The following is a 19397-nucleotide window of genomic DNA, read 5'->3' as shown; positions in this document are numbered from 1 at the left end:
GTCTTATGTTAATAAACAATGTATAAAAATTATCCTCCACATCACAAGTAAATGAACAATACCCTTATTCATGTTATTTTATCACGGGGAAAGAACTTGTGGTAATATAACCAATACATGCAATAGTGGCGGGGAGTCTCGTTTGGCATCACTGAATTTAGTTGATTGCAAAATCCTGCAAAACTTTAACAAAACTATTAACTATTATAAATTCAATTAAATTAAAAAATAGATAATGTATAATGTTTAAGTTGTTGCAAAACAAAAAACAAAAAAAAAAACACATTTTCCCTCATTTGTCGCAAACCACAGGTTTTGAGTCCGCGGGCTTCCTCAAAGCTTAGATTCTTTGATGATAGGGTGAATCGATACGAATATCACCAGTGGGTTACCGACGATGATTTTCCCCCTGATCTGTGTCCGAACAGATTTTACATCGGGCTCGAGGTTCAAGCTTGAAACACAGGCGCGCGGAAAAGAAACATCAAGTTCAACTAGGCCTAGGCCTAATCTGAGTCCCATCTGAGTCTACGTTGGACCTGCCTTACGCTACAGGTAGAAGCACATATTCAGTAGAAAATGTTATGTTTGCCTGTGACTCTTTTACGGTTTTCTATACTCAACATTACATGCACTATGCACAGGACTTGAATGTCTCACTATTGAAAAGCTGTAGGATTCTGATTTCTTTCACAGTGGAATCCAAATGATTGTTTTAGCATGGAACCATGATAAAAATTACTCGATGAACATAATTATTTTGGATATTTGTGATGACTACTTAAAGATTGGTCAGTGTCTTAGAAGAATTATACAAGAGTAAACACTGGATTTTATGAATGTCCTTACCCTATACTCATAAATAATATTTTTGATTTTTTTTTCCTTAGATAAATCATGCATAGGGCCTATTAGTGCGAAATATCGACGTTTTCCTGGCTTTTTCACGATTTAGATATTTAACATGCCAGGAAAACCTCAGAACTGGTGCCATTACGATACTGGTTATTTCCCCGTCTCCAACTGGAACTTATTTTGATACTAAATTAAATGCTGAACTTACAATGTATCAATAGCACCATGCCTCTAGTACCCACCAATATTGATAAAAAGAAAATATCACTCCAACATTCAATACAGATCTTGCAAGATTTTGAAATGCTCAACTGTCTGATAAAATGTTTTCACTGTGGGGCATATTTTATAAAGTAAAAATAAAAAACGATGTTGTTGACTACTAAAGCCATAATGTACCATTGATAAGTTTTGAATTAAGGATTTATTTCGATTTGCAAGTATCGAAAATCAACCCGAGAATGCTGCCTCCAGGTGGAGGCTACGAATTTCCAGTTTTCATAATGGCTTCTGTTCTAACATTTTCCTGGCATGTTAAATATCTAAATCGTGAAAAAGCCTGGAAAACATCAGATATTTCGGACAAAGGGGCTCATATGGTATCAGTTTCCCGATTTTATCACTCTAAAACATGTTTAATTTTAGGCGAATTAAAAGGAGATGTCTGACGCGAGCCCACAGACTCGTTTACAGAAGAGTTTGGTCAGTCGTCGCCAGTTTCTTCTGTCTGGACTGGAGGAATCGGAGAAACGGGAGCTGGCGGAGAAGATTTCCAGACTTAGTGGAGTGTATCTGGAGTCCGAGGTTTCTCATTATGTCTCTCCTTCAGTTCAGTCATTATATCACTCCTTAATTTCAGTACAAGTCCCAACATCATTCCCAAATTATTTTTTATTATAAAAGATTTGCTTTAAAATCTGGACTTCATTGAAATAATGTGTCTTTTTTCAAAGATTGTATAAAAATTGCTTAGCATTTTGAAGTAGTTAGAATATACTGAAGTTCAATTCATAAAATATGAATGGTATTTAGCTGCATTAATATAACACAGAACCGATGTGTATCTCTTTAAATCCTAATCATCATGCTTTAGAATCAGGCCATTATGAACATACACAGATTTATTGTATGATATTTCTGCTGTTGTAGAATTTTAAGCCAGCATGTACCCATTTAGTCTGTGGTCGACTTTCCCGCAGTGAGAAGTTTCTGTGTGCCTGTGCTATGGGGATCTGGGTTCTCCACCCTCGATACATCATAGACTCCGCAGAGAAAGGGGAGTGGCTGAGAGAGGAAGACTTTGAGTGGGTTAATTTCTCCACTGGTATCTCACTGGAAATGGCTAATGCAGCGCGTCGATGGAGATTTAATGTGGAGGCTTTCAGGTCATTTCCATTTTCAGGATGGAAAGCAGCAGTGATTGTCCGAGGGTCAAGGAAAAGCTCTATCTATGCCAGGTTTAAAAATACATACTTCTGCAAGATCGTAGAATGAATAATTTTTAGTTCTTAATTATAAGCAGTTGTTTATAGTATTCATATTAACTTAGCTGTTTTTGAATAGACTTTTTATGTAACTTTTTCTGTTGACTTGACAGACTGCTATCCTGTGGTGGTGCGGAGGTCTACAAGTTGTCCTTGCCTGTGGGGAATAGAAGCCGGGTAGCTAACATTCTAACTTACGTTTTTGTTGGAGAGCGCAACATCCAAGATGCTCTTCATTTGATTGAATACGGCATCCTTTGTCTGCGTCCAGAGTTTATTGGTGATTACATATTACAGGTAGGCCATTGTGATTACATATTACAGGTAGGTCATAGGTGATTACATATTACAGGTAGGCCATTGTGATTACATATTACAGGTAGGTCATTAGTGATTACATATTACAGGTAGGTCCTTAGTGATTACATATTACAGGTAGGTCCTTAGTGATTACATATTACAGGTAGGTCATTGGTGATTACTTATTACAGGTAGGTCGTTGATTACATATTACAGGTAGGTCATTGATGAATACATATTACAGGTAGGTCAATGGTGATTACTTATTACAGGTAGGTCAGTGGTGATTACTTATTACAGGTAGGTCATAGGTGATTACATATTACATTTAGCTCATTAGTGATTACATATTACAGGTAGGTCATAGGTGATTACATATATCAGGTAGGTCATTATTGATTACATATTACATTTAGGTCATTGGTGATTACCTATTCCAGGTAGCTCATTAGTGATTACATATTACAGGTTGGTCATAGGTGATTACATATTACAGGTAGGTCATTGTTGATTACATATTACAGGTAGGTCATTGTTGATTACATATTACAGGTAGGTCATTGGTGATTGCATATTACAGGTAGGTCATTAGTGATTACATATTACAGGTAGGTCATAGGTGATTACATATTACAGGTAGCTTATTAGTGATTACATATTACAAGAGGGTCATAGGTGATTACATATTACAGGGTGGTCATTGTTGATTACATATTACAGGTAGGTCACAGGTGATTACATAGGTATGACCCTATTAAACTGACATTTCAAAAAGGATATGATTTGTATTGCATTTATACATGCACTTGTATTGTATATATTTTGTGTTCCCTCAATTATGCCTTAGACAAGTTATCTATGATCTCTTCTGCAGGATCCCCCTCCAGACCCTCTAGATTACCTTATAAAGCCAGTCGCCAGTCCTTGTAAAAGAGATCTCAGTAGCGTGGATCTGGACAACAGTTTGATGGACATTCAACTTAGCCAGTCCACCTCCCTCCTGTCTACCTCGTCCTCTCAGTTGCTGGGGTCCCTTGATACCGCATCACGGGGGTCAGCCTGTAACACCCCACAGGGGTCAGCCTGTAACACCCCCCGGGGATCAGCATGTAACACCCCCCAGAAGTGGTCAGATCTACAGAACAACAGAGTCCCTAACTCTCCACTTGTACCGACAGATTTCTCCATGAGAGTAGATGCTCCCTGTTCCTCGTCTGTACCAGATTTATCACAGAGAAAAAGTAAGGGTCTGTCCTAGTGTGACAGTGATCACCATAGAAACACTGGGTCAAAAAGTTATGTTGCAGAAATCTGTTTAAGCTAATGAATTTGGCTATGGTTTGTATTTATCATCTGGTCAGAGACCAGGAGAGCCTAGGATAAGATTGCTTGTCTATTCACTAAAGAAAGAAATTTAAAAATGCTACTTCTGCAGCTAAAATCCATTTCAATAACTCTTGGTACACCATTAGACTACACAAAAATGCTTCTCCTTTTCTGAAACAGTTAGATCTGGTACCATATAGTAGAGCTACAGTCTTATCTTTTCTGTTACGGTTAGGTCTGGTATAAATATAAGTACAAATCATTAGTGCTACAGTCTCCTCATTTCTGTTTGGTATAAGTGTAAATCAGTAGAGCTACAGTCTTGTCATTTCTGTTTGGTATAAGTGTAAATCAGTAGAGGTACAGTCTCCTTATTTCTGTTTGGTTTAAGTGTAAATCAGTAGAGCTACAGTCTTGTCATTTATGTTTGGTATAAGTGTAAATCAGTAGAGCTACAGTCTTGTCATTTATGTTTCCTTAAGGTCAGAAGAGGAAGACCATGGATGACTTGGATAATGCAGTACGTCAACTCAAAAAAATCAAGGTAGAGGCATTTACCTTAAATCTGCCTGTATGCAATTATAAATGTATTTGGGAATTTATCTTTATTATTTTCTTTATCCTGAGTGTCTTGAAGACAAACTTCATGCAGTGTTTTTGTGAATGGTGTGTTTTCTAGAACTCATTTCACTCATTTACATGTAACTGTGATCCTAAGTGGGAATGAGTTGATCATAGAAACACTTGTGCTGCTCAGGTGACCATCAAGGTCTATGGACACCTTGTTGGTATTGTTCATTATGTTACTTTTGATTTTACAGGTAGCACATCAAGGCGATTTGTGGCATTCTTCTGTGTTTACAGGATTGTCAGCAGAAAACAAACAGGTACGACAGTATACCGGAATTGTAAACAGTAAACACTGAGAAACTTAACCAAACATTAGAGAGTTCAGGAAAAGGGAGATAACTGTTGAGTTTTTAATTTTGTGTTTACAGGAGGTAGAAGTCGCCTCCCCTTTTTCTGAGAACCTGGCTGGGATGATCATGGCTTGTTTTGAGGAGGAGAGTAATGACCTGGAGTTCTTCCTGTCTGGGCTGGACCTGGTGATGTCCAGTATATCAGACCGACAGTTCCCAACAGACAACATCATCAGAACTATTGTCAAGGGACTGATAAAGGACAGGGGACCAAAGGTAGGATCTTATCTTCTGAAAATAGGCTTGCTCTTGGGGAACTGAAATCTTGTGATGAACATGTACGAGGGTTGTCCCAAAATTCCGTAGACAAGCGTTGTTTTGTAGGAACCCTATGTCATACATTAATGAAACTTCGTATATAGATTAAACAAACACTTTCTAATAAATTTGTAGACAAATATGGAGTAACTACACAAATTATTCCAAATTAAAAGACACATTTCATTTTCTGGTGTAGGTAGGTGGCGCAATACCCAAATGTTGCAATTAAAATCTGGTATATTATATTTAAAACACTACGGAAAAGTAATTACTAACCATATTTTTTCTTAATGGAAATTCTTAATATTGTTTTATTAACTATACTTCCTCAAATTTTGGTGTTTATTCTTTGATAAATATGAATTTTATAACGTTTTGTATACATGGAGATGAAATCTGAATTTTAGAAAAATGGTGGCTGCGTTGGCCCAGGCGGCGCACTGGACTATGATCAAGTGTTTTGATCCTGATTTCACTTTTACAGAAATGTACCAGTCATAGATGTTTGGTAGACAAGGAAACTTTTTTCTCGTCCTTAGTATTCAAAATGACTAAAACGGTTTCTCTATGTTTATGTGAATAACAGTGACTGAAATAAAAGACAGGGCTAAGAAATGGGCAAGAGTTCCATTGTGCAAATCCATTAGAGAAAACAGAGGAAGAGCCCGTAGAAATATAGCGTTTTCAAATTATTATTATTTCATACCTGTACATGCATATACTTTGTTTACATATTTTAATGTTTCATCATATCATAGTAATTAAGATATGTTACATTTATAACTATAACGGTTTCGTTTAATTCAAGACTGAGATACTGGTAATTGAAATATTTCCTCAAAAAATCTGAACCGTTGACATTTGTATTTTTTGACGTTGCAGATTGCTCCGGGTGTTAGAGAACTATATCACTTTAAATGTTATTACTCGAAAAGTTTTCAGGAAAACATGATAAAACTTCGTAATTTATCTGCCAAAAACACGCTTTATCCACCCGAAAATTTTATAAAGATACGTTAATTTCTTTCAAAAATATGAGCTCAGTCTACGAAATTTTGGGACAACCCTCATACTTTACATATTATTTTTTTTATTAGAGCCCCCAAACTGAGTTGATCCAGTATCGCTGTTACAACGTCCTGATGAAAATCCTCTCTCTACACCCACCCACCACCCCCACGACCACCGAGCTTTACCGGGCAGCATACACAGATACTCAGGATACCACACAGACCCAGGGCACAGTGTTCAGGTAATGGCACCTGTCATCTCCTGTTTGATGAAATGTCAATACTGTATACAGGGAAATTTTCGCCCCCGTTTTATTTTCGCCCCTTTCGCCCTCGTTGGAAGTGGGCGAATTTAAAACGGGGGCGAATTAAAAGTAAATAGTACATGTATAATATCTTTAACAAAAATCTTTCTGGGCGAATTTAACACGGGACAAACTTGTTTCCAAATGAGAAAGGGCGAAAATAACACGGGGCGAAAATAACCCTGTATACAGTATTCTATTATTGATCAATATTTCCTGATTCATTGATATTTAACAATTTAAGTGCAAATTTATACATTTTAGTGTCATGTTTTGATAGAATAAGTGGTAAGAGATGAATCAGTTGGTTTTAAAAACCATTCCTCTGTTCACAGCTCTTTTCTCCGGAGACTGGCTGACACAGATAGTACAACTTTTCCAAAAGGCCATGTTCTGCTACTGAGGTTTATTGTAGCGGCCCTGGAAGTCAATCTCCAGCATTATTTGGACAGGTATATATATTTCTACTGAGGTTTATTGTAGCATCCCTAGAAGTCAACCTCCAGCATTATTTGGACTGGTGTGAATCTTTACCCTGATTTTAGCTCACCTTAATGAAGTTAGGGGTGGGGAGTGTATGTGATACAGTCAGTGTTGGCACTCAGGTTAAAAGTTTTTGGAGCAGTTTTCTTTTCAAGTACTTCTATGCTTTACATAATTAGAGATCCGTGAAGGATGCTTCTAGTATGTTTCATTGTACCTGTCAAGGTTTCAGATGTTGCAATTTCAGCAAAGTATGACGAGATTGATTTTTTAGGTCACCTGAGTAAACTCAGGTGACCTATTGCTATCTGTTTTTGTCCGTCGTCGTTCGTCGTTCGTCGTGCGTTAACATTTGAACATTTTTAACTTCCTCTCTGAAACCACAACCAATTTCAACCAAATTTGGCATATAGCATCTATGGGTGAAGGGGAACAAAAATTGTGAATTTCATGGTTCCTGCCCCCCTGGGGCCTGGGGGGTAGGGCAAAAACCACCAAAATCAGTGCAATCTTTAAAAATCTTCTTCTTTACTCCTGGACATCAAGCAGTCAAACTGTTTGTATGATTGTAATCAGCATTGAGTCCTCTACCAAAATTGTGAAATTCATGGCCCCAGGGTCAGGGGTTCTAGTGCTAGGGCGGGTCTAAACAGGTTATATAGTGAAAATGCATTATTAGGGCCCCGCAAGGATTTGCGGGTGCCCTATAGTAATCACTCTGTCTGTCCGTCTGTCTGTCTGTCTGTCTGTCTGTCCATCTGTCACTCTTCCGTCCACAAATTTTCAGTTTTTTTCTAATAACTTTTTTTATGGTTGCCCAATCAAGTTCAAATTTGGTATGGTAGTTCAGTAGGCAGAAATACATATTTTGATGCTAAGTTTGGTTCTCTATGTCTTCTGGTTTAGAGCTAGGGTGGTGGGGTAGATTCCTTAACTATGCATAAGAATGAATGGCCAACTTTTTTTTTGGTTGCCCAGTCAAGTACAAATTTGGTATGGTAGTTCAGTAGGCAGAAATACATATTTTGATGCTAAGTTTGCTTCTCTATGTCCCCTGGTTTGGAGCTGGGGTGGTGGGGTAGATTCCTTAACTTTATATATGAAAGCATTGGCAAAGAGAAATAACTGCTGAAGATGTTCCCATTATAAACTGAATGCTCCTATGAGTCCCTTGGGATTAATTATCTTTCCTCCTGAAGAAAATCCAGAGCATTATATTTATCTGTCAAATTGAGTTGAATTACCACCACTGTCTGCAAATGAAGTTTGTTTTGAAGTTAAGTCAATTTGGAATGCTATGAACACTCTGAAATGTGGATTTAAATATAAATTTTTATAATTTATTTTTGTTTAATAGTTATGATTTCATTGAATTTTAATTACAAGAAATAGATTAAAGAAGATTTTTTGATTTACATTTTTCACTTTATGTTAATTCAAGAATATTATTTATTTTTAGGATAGTAGTATAAAAACCCCATTCTATCATTAATACTGAAAATGTTCTTATTGTAACTTTAGAAGAAAATGATGAGAAAGGTACACTTAATCCCTTGGGATTAATTATCTAGCCTGCTGCAGAAAATTTAGTAGGCTTTTCTTTATCTGTCACTTTTAGATTAATGAAAACCTTTGTCTGCAACTGCTGTTTGTTTGAAGATAAGGTCAAGCCTTCATGATATTTGCATTCATTGAAGGCTGGCATTTTATATAATACAAGCTTCATAATTATTTAAATATAGATTCAATGTTAGGTTGTTCTTTACTGCTTAATGTAAATACAAGGATATTATTTTCAGGCTTTTGAATATTCATGAATTATCTTGAAATTTTAAGAATACAGTTGCTGTTGCTTATTCTTCGTACATTTTTTAATCATTCCGTAAGCTGCACCCTATTAATTCTACCCCATGGCGGGGCCCTTGCTGACTTGTCAGTTTTCTAGTTTCTTTAAAATTCTTCTTTTCTGCTCTTGGACGTTAAATAAACTAGCCAAGTGCATAGGTAAGTTGAAAATGACGGCCTTTTCCAAAATTGTGAAATTTATGGCCCCAGGGTCAGGGGTTCTAGTGCTAGGGCAGGGCTATATAGATTATATAGTGAAAATGCATAAATTCTTTGAAATTCTTCTTTTCTGTTTGTGGGCATTAAATAAACTAACCAAGTGCATAGTAATGTTGAATTAGACTGTCTCTTCTCAAATTGTGAATTTAATCCCCCCAGGATCAGGGGTTCTAGTGGTAGGGTGGGGCTATATAGATTATATTGTTAAATGCAATAATTCTTTGAAATTCTTCTTCTCTGCTCATGGGCATTAAATAAACTAACCAAGTGCATAGCTATGTTGAATAAGTTTGCCTCTTCCAAAATTGTGAATTTCATGGCCCCAGGGTCAGGAGTTCTAGTGTTAGGGCGGGGCTATATAGATTATTTAGTAAAAAATGAATTATTTCTTTGAAAATCTTCTTCTTTGCTCCTGAGTATTAAATAAACTAACCAAGTACATAGTTTTGTTGAATAAGGCTACCTCTTCCAAAATTGTGAATTTCAGGGTCCCTGGGTAAGGGCTTCTTGTGTTAGGGCGGGGCTCTAATGTTTATGTAGTGAAAATGCATGAATCCTTTGAAAATCTTTTCCTTTGTTGTTGGGTATAATGTCAAATGATCTTAGTATATATTTATGACAAAAAACCTGCTTCTTCCAAAAACCGTTAATTTCCTGGCCCCTGGAACAGAGGTACTTTGAGGGTGGTGGGGGGGGTTACATAATCTGAAATAATTTAATCCTTTGAAATCTGCACTTTGGTATTAATCAACAGCAGTGTGACATCAAATTTTAAAAAATTTCTAAAATTTTGAAAGATATGGCCCCGGGGTCAATGGTTCCTGTGGGATGGGGAGCTAAACTGTCGACCAACCCTAACACAAGTAGCTCTAACCCAGGGCCCCTGAAATTCACTAAAAGTGGAAATGCATTTTCTCTGTGTTACTCTGATCTACCTCTGGGTATTAAGTAACCAAAATAAGCATGGTGAGTGCATAATTATGATAAGCAATGGTGCCTCTTTCAAAATCGTGAATTTCATGGCCTCTAGTTTAAAACATGAATCAAATTCAATTGTTGGAAAGTTGTCGCATGATACTCAGGTGACCTATAAGGCCCGTGGGCCTCTTGTTTGGAGCAGGTCTCATTTCCAATGAAATATAAGCCCTTTTTGACCAAACTGGCATGAATGATACATGTACATTAAAAGAAGCACACTACCAGGATTGCTTTCAGAGCTGGATCTGACCTACATTTTTCAGATGAGTGAGGTAAGTTTTGGGAGGGCCTCATTTCCAAGTAACTAATCTTGTTGATTTCACTGCAGTTTTGCTATGAAATGTGACCTTACAGTTTACAATATTGATGTTTCTCTTGTCTTAAATTTCATATTTAACTCTTGAAATCCCAAGTCCAAGCATTTTGCTGGAATATCGGTACAGCAAAAATAAATTACAACTCGACAAACTTTGTCAATAAATCGCAATAAATGGGAGTATCGATATTATGCAGCTGTACAATTTAACATGACATGGCTACATTAAATTAATATCAACTATTTTATGAAAAATCTCTATATTTTGACTAGATAACATACATGATGTAGCTTTGAATATGAATATGTATGTGGACTATTTGTTTGCAGAATTGAGAAAGAGGAGATAAATATCCGTAAACTGAGGGGATGTATGTACGCTCAGATTTTATGGCCTGGCAGCACACTGTTGTCTGTCAGTGCCACGTGTAAGGACTTGGTTAAACTGTTTGGATTCTGTGTCACTGAAGATATGGATGACTCAATGAAGGTAAGGCTACCATCTTGATTTTAATATTTCTTAAAACATTCTTTCCAGTTAGTCAACTACATGATGAATAAATTGTTTTGTGACTTAATAATCACATGATGAATACATTATTTTATGACTTAATAAACTAACATTTCAGATAATTTTGAAATCACACATTGATACTTTTTTGAATTTAGGTCTTGTCCTTAAAAATACCCTGAGTTGGTGTTTGTATATTCGACAATCATTTTTGGAGAAAGATTTGTGACTTTGGTTCACATTATAGTTATGTAATATAATTACAGAGAGACCTGATAAAGCTGAGCACCAGCCTGATTTGTATGGCAGTACTTATTGCACAGTACGTAGAGACAGGTCAGAGGTTAAACTTACAGGAGCCAATCGTACCCAGCCATACAGCAGCCTCCTTACTGCACGAAGCGGTACGCCAAGTTCCAAGTAAGGTCATTCTTATGAAATTATCAGAGGGTGAAGTTCAATATCTTTGCTTAATACAAGGCTATATTAGGGTCCATATGTACAGTATTTAATAAACAGTTGAGGTTCAATAATCTGAACATTAATAATCAGTATCCAAACAAATTTTTTTGAGAATAGAATTTTTAGCACACCTGAGCCAAAGGCTCAAGTGAGCTTTTCTGATCACATTTTGTCTGGCTAGCTGTCTGTCTGTAAACTTTTCACATTTTCGACTTCTTGTCAAGAACCGATGGGTCAATTTACACTAAACTTGCCACATAGCATCCTTGGGTGAAGGGGATTCAAGTTTGTTTAAATGAAGGGCCACAAATCATAATTGGGAATTAATGAAAATTTGCTGGTATGTTTTAAAAATCTTCTTCTAAAGAACCACTGTGCCAGGAAAGATGAAACTTATGGGGAAACATCCTCAGGTAGTGTAGATTCAAGTTTGTTCAAATCATGACCCCCAGGATAGGGCGGTGCCACAATGGCCGACCAAAGTTTTACATAGAAATATATAGGAAAATTCTTTAAAAATTTTTTTCTCAAGAATAACAAAGCCATTGATCATATTTATATGGAAGCATCCTCAGGTAGTGTAGATTCAAGTTTGTTCAAATCATTACCCCCGGGGGTAGGGCGGGGCCACAATGGCCGACCAAAGTTTTACATAGAAATATATAGGAAAATTCTTTAAAAATCTTGGTCTCAAGAATAACAAAGCCATAATTGATCATATTTATATGGAAGCATCCTCAGATAGTGTAGATTCAAGTTTGTTTATATCATGACTCCGGGGGGTAGGGCAGGGCCACAATGGCCAACCAAAGTTTTACATAGAAATATATAGGAAAATTCTTTAAAAATCTTGGTCTCAAGAATAACAAAGCCATAATTGATCATATTTATATGGAAGCATCCTCAGGTAGTGTAGATTCAAATTTGTTCAAATCATGACCCCCGGGGGTAGGGCGGGGCCACAATGGCCAACCAAAGTTTTACATAGTATTCAAAGGAAAATTCTTTAAAAATCTTCTTCTCAAGAATAACAAAGCCATGATTGATTATATTTATGTGGAAGCATCCTCAGGTAGTGTAAATTCAAGTTTGTTTATATCATGACTCCGGGGGGTAGGGCGGGGCCACAATGGCCAACCAAAGTTTTACATAGAAATATATAGGAAAATTTCTTTAAAAATCCTCTTCTCAAGAATAACAAAGCCATAATTGATCATATTTATATGGAAGCATCCTCAGGTAGTGTAGATTCAAGTTTGTTCAAATCATGACCCCCAGGGGTAGGGCTTGACCAAAATGGCCAGCCAAAGTTTTACATAGAAATATGTAGGAGAATTCTTTAAAAATCTTCTTCTCAAGAATAGCAAAGCCATGATTGGTCATGGGACTACTTTTGGATTTGAACTTTTCAATAATAAACCAATTTCTGCTTTTTCCTAGCCACAGTGCTCAGGTGAGCGTTGTGGCCCAGGGACCTCTTGTTACAAATTATCTTTGGTTTGGATGATTTGATCAATTGCTTCTTTGATAATATGGTTTGACTATGAATACTTTTATTTGATTATTATAAAAATTATATTTCCGTTTGAACATATAGGCACTCTCAGGATAGAGTTATTAAGAACAATTCTTAGGAACCTGAGTCCTTCTTGGATTGCTGTTCATTTCTGCTGCTTACTTCTCAAAAATCTAGACGATTATCTTCTGCTGCAAGATCTTCCAGCGGAGGGCATAAGTCTGAAGGAAATTGTAAGCTGTTTCTAGATGTAATTTTGTGTCTTACTTTTGTTAAAAAAAAAGATAAAGTGAATGTTTGTAGTTCATGTTATGTAACAATTTTTTTCTGAATTTCAGGTCACAAAGTACTTCTTTCTGTTACCAAAACTTAACAGCAATCAAAGTAATCTAAGACAGAGTTCACATAAAAAGAGGAGTGTATCCAGGTCTGTTTATTATTTACATACATGAATCCTGTTCAAGAGCCAAAGCCACTTTGGGCATTATTAGGGCCCCGCAAGGATTTGCGGGTGCCCTATAGTAATCACTCTGTCCGTCCGTCTGTCTGTCTGTCTGTCTGTCTGTCCGTCTATCACTCTTCCGTCCACAAATTTTCTGTTTTTTTCTAATAACTTTTTTTTATGGTTGCCCAATCAAGTTCAAATTTGGTATGGTAGTTCAGTAGGCAGAAATACATATTTTGATGCTAAGTTTGGTTCTCTATGTCTTCTGGTTTGGAGCTGGGGTGGTTGGGTAGATTCCTTAACTATGCATAAGAATGAATGGGCAACTTTTTTTATGGCTGCCCTATCAAGTACAAATTTGGTATGATAGTTCAGTCATACATGTTAACTCTACCGATTTAGGCGGGAGTCTACCGCTTTTTTACTCCATCTCCCGCCTACCGATTTTATGTGTAAATCTACCGCTTTTCTACAAAAATTTCGTCTTAAGTAATTTTGGTTCGCTTGGGTATCCATTTTTGAAGCCACTCGTCATGAAATCTCGTTAGATATCGCGTGATTTGACCCGGAATCATACAAACGCTTTATTTGTACCGATGTGTACATAGATTTCAAGCACGTATTTGACAACGACAACAGCACAAAATTAGTGATTACATTGGTTACGATAAATTTCGTCGACATTACTGCCATGAAAAAGGAAATACAGCATTTTAGAATTGGATGAAAACCTTTGACATCGTCTATAAAAGCACAGGAGCTCGCAATTTAATCAATAAAGTCAATTAAAATCACTCGATTGACCAGGTCATGAGACACATCTCTACTTTCGTTTTCGATCATCGCGGGAAATCCAATTTATTTAACGAAAGATAGATCTAGATTAAACTTTGTCATCATTTGTTGTGTTTGACAACTGAATGAATATTCAGAATTACTGCTTCTTGGCTATCTAAGCAAAGACAATTCTTCAAAAGGCTAAGTTAAGAAGCCAATCATAGCAAAATGATGAACATATTTAAAAAATATTTGAATATGTATAATTTATGTCAAACTTAACGTGTTTATGTCTATTTCTTTGCAATATATATTTAAGATTAATAATTGTATTTTCATTTAAAACCATACATGTATATTACATGCAATATATCTTCATAAATCCAAGCGTAAAACAACGCGCGCAATGCTACCGCTTTCGTGGTCTGAATCTCCCTATTTTTCATCACAATAGGTTAACATGTATGGTTCAGTAGGCAGAAATACATATTTTGATGCTAAGTTTGGTTCTCTATGTCCCCTGGTTTGGAGCTGGGGTGGTGGGGTAGATTCCTTAACTTTATATACAAAAGCATTGGCAAAGAGAGATAACTGCTGAAGATGTTCCTATTGTAAAACTGAATGCTGCTATGAGTCCCTTGGGATTAATTAGCTTTCCTCCTGAAGAAAATCCAGAGCATTATCTTTATCTGTCAAATTGAGATGAATTTCCACCTCTGTCTGCAAATGAAGTTTGTTTTGAAGTTAAGTCAATTTGGAATGCTATGAACACTCTGAAATGTGGATTTAAATATTATAATTTTTTATAATTTATATTTGTTAAATAGTTATGATTTCATTGAATTCTAATAACAAGAAATAGATTAAAGAAGATTTTTTTAACCATTTTTTGATTTACTTTTTTCACTTTATGTTAATTCAAGCATATTATTAATTTTTAGAATAGTTGTATAAAAACCCCATTCTATCATTAATACTGAAAAAGTTCTTATTGTACATTAGAAGAAAATGATGAGAGAGGTACAATTAATCCCTTGGGATTAATTATCTAGCCAGCTGCAGAAAATTTAGTAGGCTTTTCTTTATTCTGTCACTTTAAGATTAATGAAAACCTTTGTCTGCAACTGCTGTTTGTTTGAAGTTAAGGTCAAGCCTTCATGATATTTGCATTCATTGAAGGCTGGCATTTTATATAACACAAATTCTTCATAATTGTTTAAATATACATTAAGTTGTTCTTTACTGTCTAATGTAAGTACAAGGATATTATTTTCAGGTTTTTGAATATTCAGGAATTATCTTGAAATTTTAAGAATACAGTTGCTGTTGCTGTTGCTTATTCTTCGTACATTTTTAGCTCTTCTGAGCCAAAGGCTCAAAGAGCTAATGCTATGGCCATTTGTGCGGTGTGCGTCGTGCGGTGTGCGGTGTGCGTTAACTTTTTAGAATATGGGCCATAACTCAAGAACCCCTTGGCCAATCAGTGTCAAATTTGTCACAGGGTATCCTTGGCCCAAGGGCTACCATTTATACTAAAATAAGGGTTGGGACCCTGAATCAAGGGGAGATAATCAGGAAAACAAAACAAAAAGTACTCGTTGCTAAAAAATCTTCTTCTCCAGAACCACCAGGCAGATTTTCACCAAACTTACATACAAGGATCAGGATATGTTGAAGATTGAAAATTGTTCAAGGCATGACCCTGGGACAAAGGGCGTGGTCTCAAGGTCACTTTAAAGTTGACCTAAATTTACAATTAATAAAAATGTTCATATTTCGCTTTCTATAAGGACTAGGATCATCAAATCTTGTAAGTTGATGCATCTTAGGACTTCACATCATGTTAACTCAAAAGTAGGTCACGGTGACCTACTTTTTAAATTTTGCGGGCATTTGTTTTCAAATTGATTTAAAGGCATATTTTGGATACTTTAAGGCCTATGATCATCAAACTTAGTCAGTTGATGCATCTTGGGTCCTTGAACAACGTCAACTTAAAAGTAGGTCACCGTGACCTACTTTTTGAACTTCATGACTTATCCTTTTCAAAACATTTAATCCCATTATTTCAGGCACTAAAAGGGTTAGAAACATCAAATCTTGTAAGTTGCTGCATCATGGGACCTTAAAACGTATTTAAGAAAAAGTAGGTCACTGTGACCTACTTTTAGAATTTTGCAGGCATTTGTTTTCAAATTGTTTAAAAGGCATATTTTGATTACCTTCAAACCTATGATCATCAAACTTGGTCAGGAGATGCATCTTGGGACTCTGAAAAATGTCGACCAAAATGTAGGTCATAGTGACCTACTTTCGACATTTTATGGCTATATTTAAGTATCTTAGGTATTTATTGGCTTAGAATCATCAAACTTTGTCAGTTGATGCATCTTGGGTTTTTGAATAGTGACAACCAAAAATTAGGTCACAGTGACCTACTTTTGACATTTTATGGCTATATTTAAGTATCTCCGGTACTTATTGGCTTAGAATCATCAAACTTTGTCAGTTGATGCATCTTGGGTTTTCGGAGAATGTCAACCAAAAAGTAGGTCACGGTGACCTGTTTTTTGACATTTTATGGCTATATTTAAGTATCTCTAGTACTTATTGGTTTAGAATCATCATACTTTGTCAGTTGATGCATCTTTGGTTTTCGGAGAATAATGACCAAAAATTAGGTCATGGTGACCTACTTTTGAATATCTCAGGTATTTATTGGCTTAGAATTATCAAACTTGGTCATCAGATGCATCTTGGGACTCTAAAAAATGTCAACTAAAATGTAGGTCACGATGACCTACTTTAGACATTTTATGGCTATATTTAAGTATTCTCCGGTACTTGTTGGCTTAGAATCATCAAACTTTGTCAGTAAATGCATCTTGGGTTTTCAGAGAATGTCGACCAAAAAGTAGGTCACGGTGACCTACTTTTTGACATTTTATGGCTATATCTATGTATCTCTAGTACATCGATTTAGAATCATCATACTTTGTCAGTTGATGCATCTTGGATTTTCGGAGAATGTCGACCTAAAAGTAGGTCATGGTGACCTACTTTTGAATATCTCAGGTATTTATTGGCTTAGAATTATCAAACTTGGTCAGCAGATGCATCTTGGGACTCTAAAAAATGTCAACCAAAATTTAGGTCACGATGACCTACTTTCGACATTTTATGGCTATATTTAAGTATCTCTGGTACTTATTGGTTAAGAATCATCATACTTTGTCAGTTGATGCATCTTGGGTTTTCTGAGAATGTTGACCAAAGAGTAGGTAAACAGTGACCTACTTTTGAATATCTCAGGTATTTATTGGCTTAGAATTATCAAACTTAGTTAGCAGATGCATCTTGGGACTCTGAAAAATGTCGACTAAAATGTAGGTCACAATGACCTATTTTCGACATTTATGGGTATATTTATGTATCTTAGGTATTTATTGGCTTAGAATAATCAAACTTTGTCACTTGATCCATTTTGTGATTTCCAAGAATGTAGACCAAAAAGTAGTTCTAATTGGCTAAGAATCATAAAACTTTGTCAGGTGATGCAACTTGGGTCTTTAATAGGATACTTAGGGTTAGAGGCTTCAAATACAAGTGATAGGTTGTACAATTTATCAGAAGAGCGATTCAAGGCCCTTGGGCCTCTTGTTTAATCATTCCGTAAGCTGCACCCTATTAATTCTACCCCATGGCGGGGCCCTTGCTGACTGGTCAGTTTTCTAGTTTGGTCCTGAGAATTTCTGAAAAATCAAAACCGCTCGGTCTAGGTTGCAAATGCAGTAATTATCACTTGGAGTGTTGGTGACCATGTATCGATTAATCATGACGTAATTTCCCATCAAGTCAGTGCATTATGACGTCATAAAATGCGTCATTTTTCTCATATCCTGTAAATTCCTTTGAAAATCACCTAAAATTGAAGCGTTTTTTCAATATTTCGTATAGAGCACAACCTCTGATCCAAAATATGCAAATACATAATGAAAGCTCTGTTTCTGAAGATCATAAAACATGTTTTATTTTTTGGATTGTGGTCTATGCTCATATTTTAATTGTTTGCTGAAGGTAGTCAAATACGCATGTTTTCTGCAAATTTCAAGAACATTGTAATTTCTCAAACCTGTTTTCCAATTTGTGAATTCTCAAAAACAAAATTTTATAGAAAATTAAAGCACCAAGTGTCTACTTTATTTTGATATATGAAATGGGAAATAGGGTGATAGTTAAGTAACTGATATAAGTACAGGGCTATTTTATGTATAACATGGCTCTTGCTCTCTGTACTGATTGTTTTACATGATGGCCAGTGTATTGTTTCCAAACAAGCATTAAGACATTTACAGACAAATTATTTTCCTACTTTGTCACAGGTTAATATATAACTTAGGCCTTCAACAATATGATCCGATTTGATATATCTAAACAAGTACATTGTAAAAGAGGAATGTTTAAAACATATAGGTCACAGCAGGAGAGTAACACGAGAACGAGGAGATCGCTGCTGAAGGGGAGAGACAAGGAGAACGAAGGATTGGGTGAGGGAACCAGTACAACGTCAGCTGGGAAAAATGTCAACAAGAAGAACATTAAAGGTCAAGGACAGAAAATAAGTCAGCTTATGACCATTGAGATTTTGTATTGTATTGTCTGGAAGTCCATGTATTTAGAAAATCATAATAGAGATTAATTCACTTTTATAGTTTAAAGTAAGTTAAAGTAAGAAATGTTGCTAGAAATCATGACAAGATGTGCTGTTAGAAGTATATTTGGTATAGTTGTTCATTTTAGTTGTATCTTTGTTGTGGAGAAACTCCTCTACAAGCAGCTTGTATTAAAAACGATCTGAAGAAGGTCAGGCAGCTTCTGAAGATTCCAGGTAGGCCAGCGTTTTGTTCTCTCTATGCAGTTGTTAAAACCTGGAAAAATTGGAATTTTTGGTACACTTTAGGCTATCTAAATTTAACCCTTTGTGTGCGGGAACCCAATATATTGGGTCTGACGTCACAGACGCTTGCGTGCGGGAACCCAATATGTTGGGTCTGAGTCTGAAATTAGCGCTTCGTCCCATAAAATGTCGTATAAAACGTATAAATGAGCTGTGAATTATTCAAAATCTATCAAACTGTAGTATACAACTACAACACATTGAAAAATGGTAATTAAGATGTGAAAATATGTGAATTGTTTGTGAAATTGTGATTTAAAGTGAAGGTGTTTGGCGTTTGTTACGATGAAAGTCAGTCCGCTATATTTGGAAACAGGGGAAAAACGCGCATGTAATAAATATCTACTGACTTGCTCAAAATAAAGGA

The 19397-nt window shown here is 36.0% G+C and overlaps 1 protein-coding gene across 1 annotated transcript; it reads left to right on the top strand.

Annotated features, from left to right (window-relative positions):
* Positions 1-482: 482 nt before the first annotated feature.
* On the top strand, positions 483-18961 carry LOC134263602 (uncharacterized; the record flags this gene model as incomplete). Its single annotated transcript, XM_062745989.1, has 16 exons — positions 483-555; positions 1501-1659; positions 2005-2312; positions 2453-2636; positions 3514-3880; positions 4448-4509; positions 4787-4852; positions 4964-5161; positions 6304-6458; positions 6857-6973; positions 10693-10852; positions 11140-11293; positions 12933-13084; positions 13190-13278; positions 18547-18730; positions 18874-18961. Coding segments are annotated over exons 2-16 (2428 nt in total), but the record flags the coding sequence as incomplete, so codon positions are not given.
* Positions 18962-19397: the final 436 nt, after the last annotated feature.

This window comes from Saccostrea cucullata, unplaced genomic scaffold, assembly GCF_032062105.1.
Source record: "Saccostrea cucullata isolate Sc308-1 unplaced genomic scaffold, CSIRO_AGI_Scuc_v1 ctg11404, whole genome shotgun sequence".
NCBI classification, from domain to species: domain Eukaryota; kingdom Metazoa; phylum Mollusca; class Bivalvia; order Ostreida; family Ostreidae; genus Saccostrea; species Saccostrea cuccullata.
This window is presented reverse-complemented; position numbering and strand designations above follow the sequence as displayed.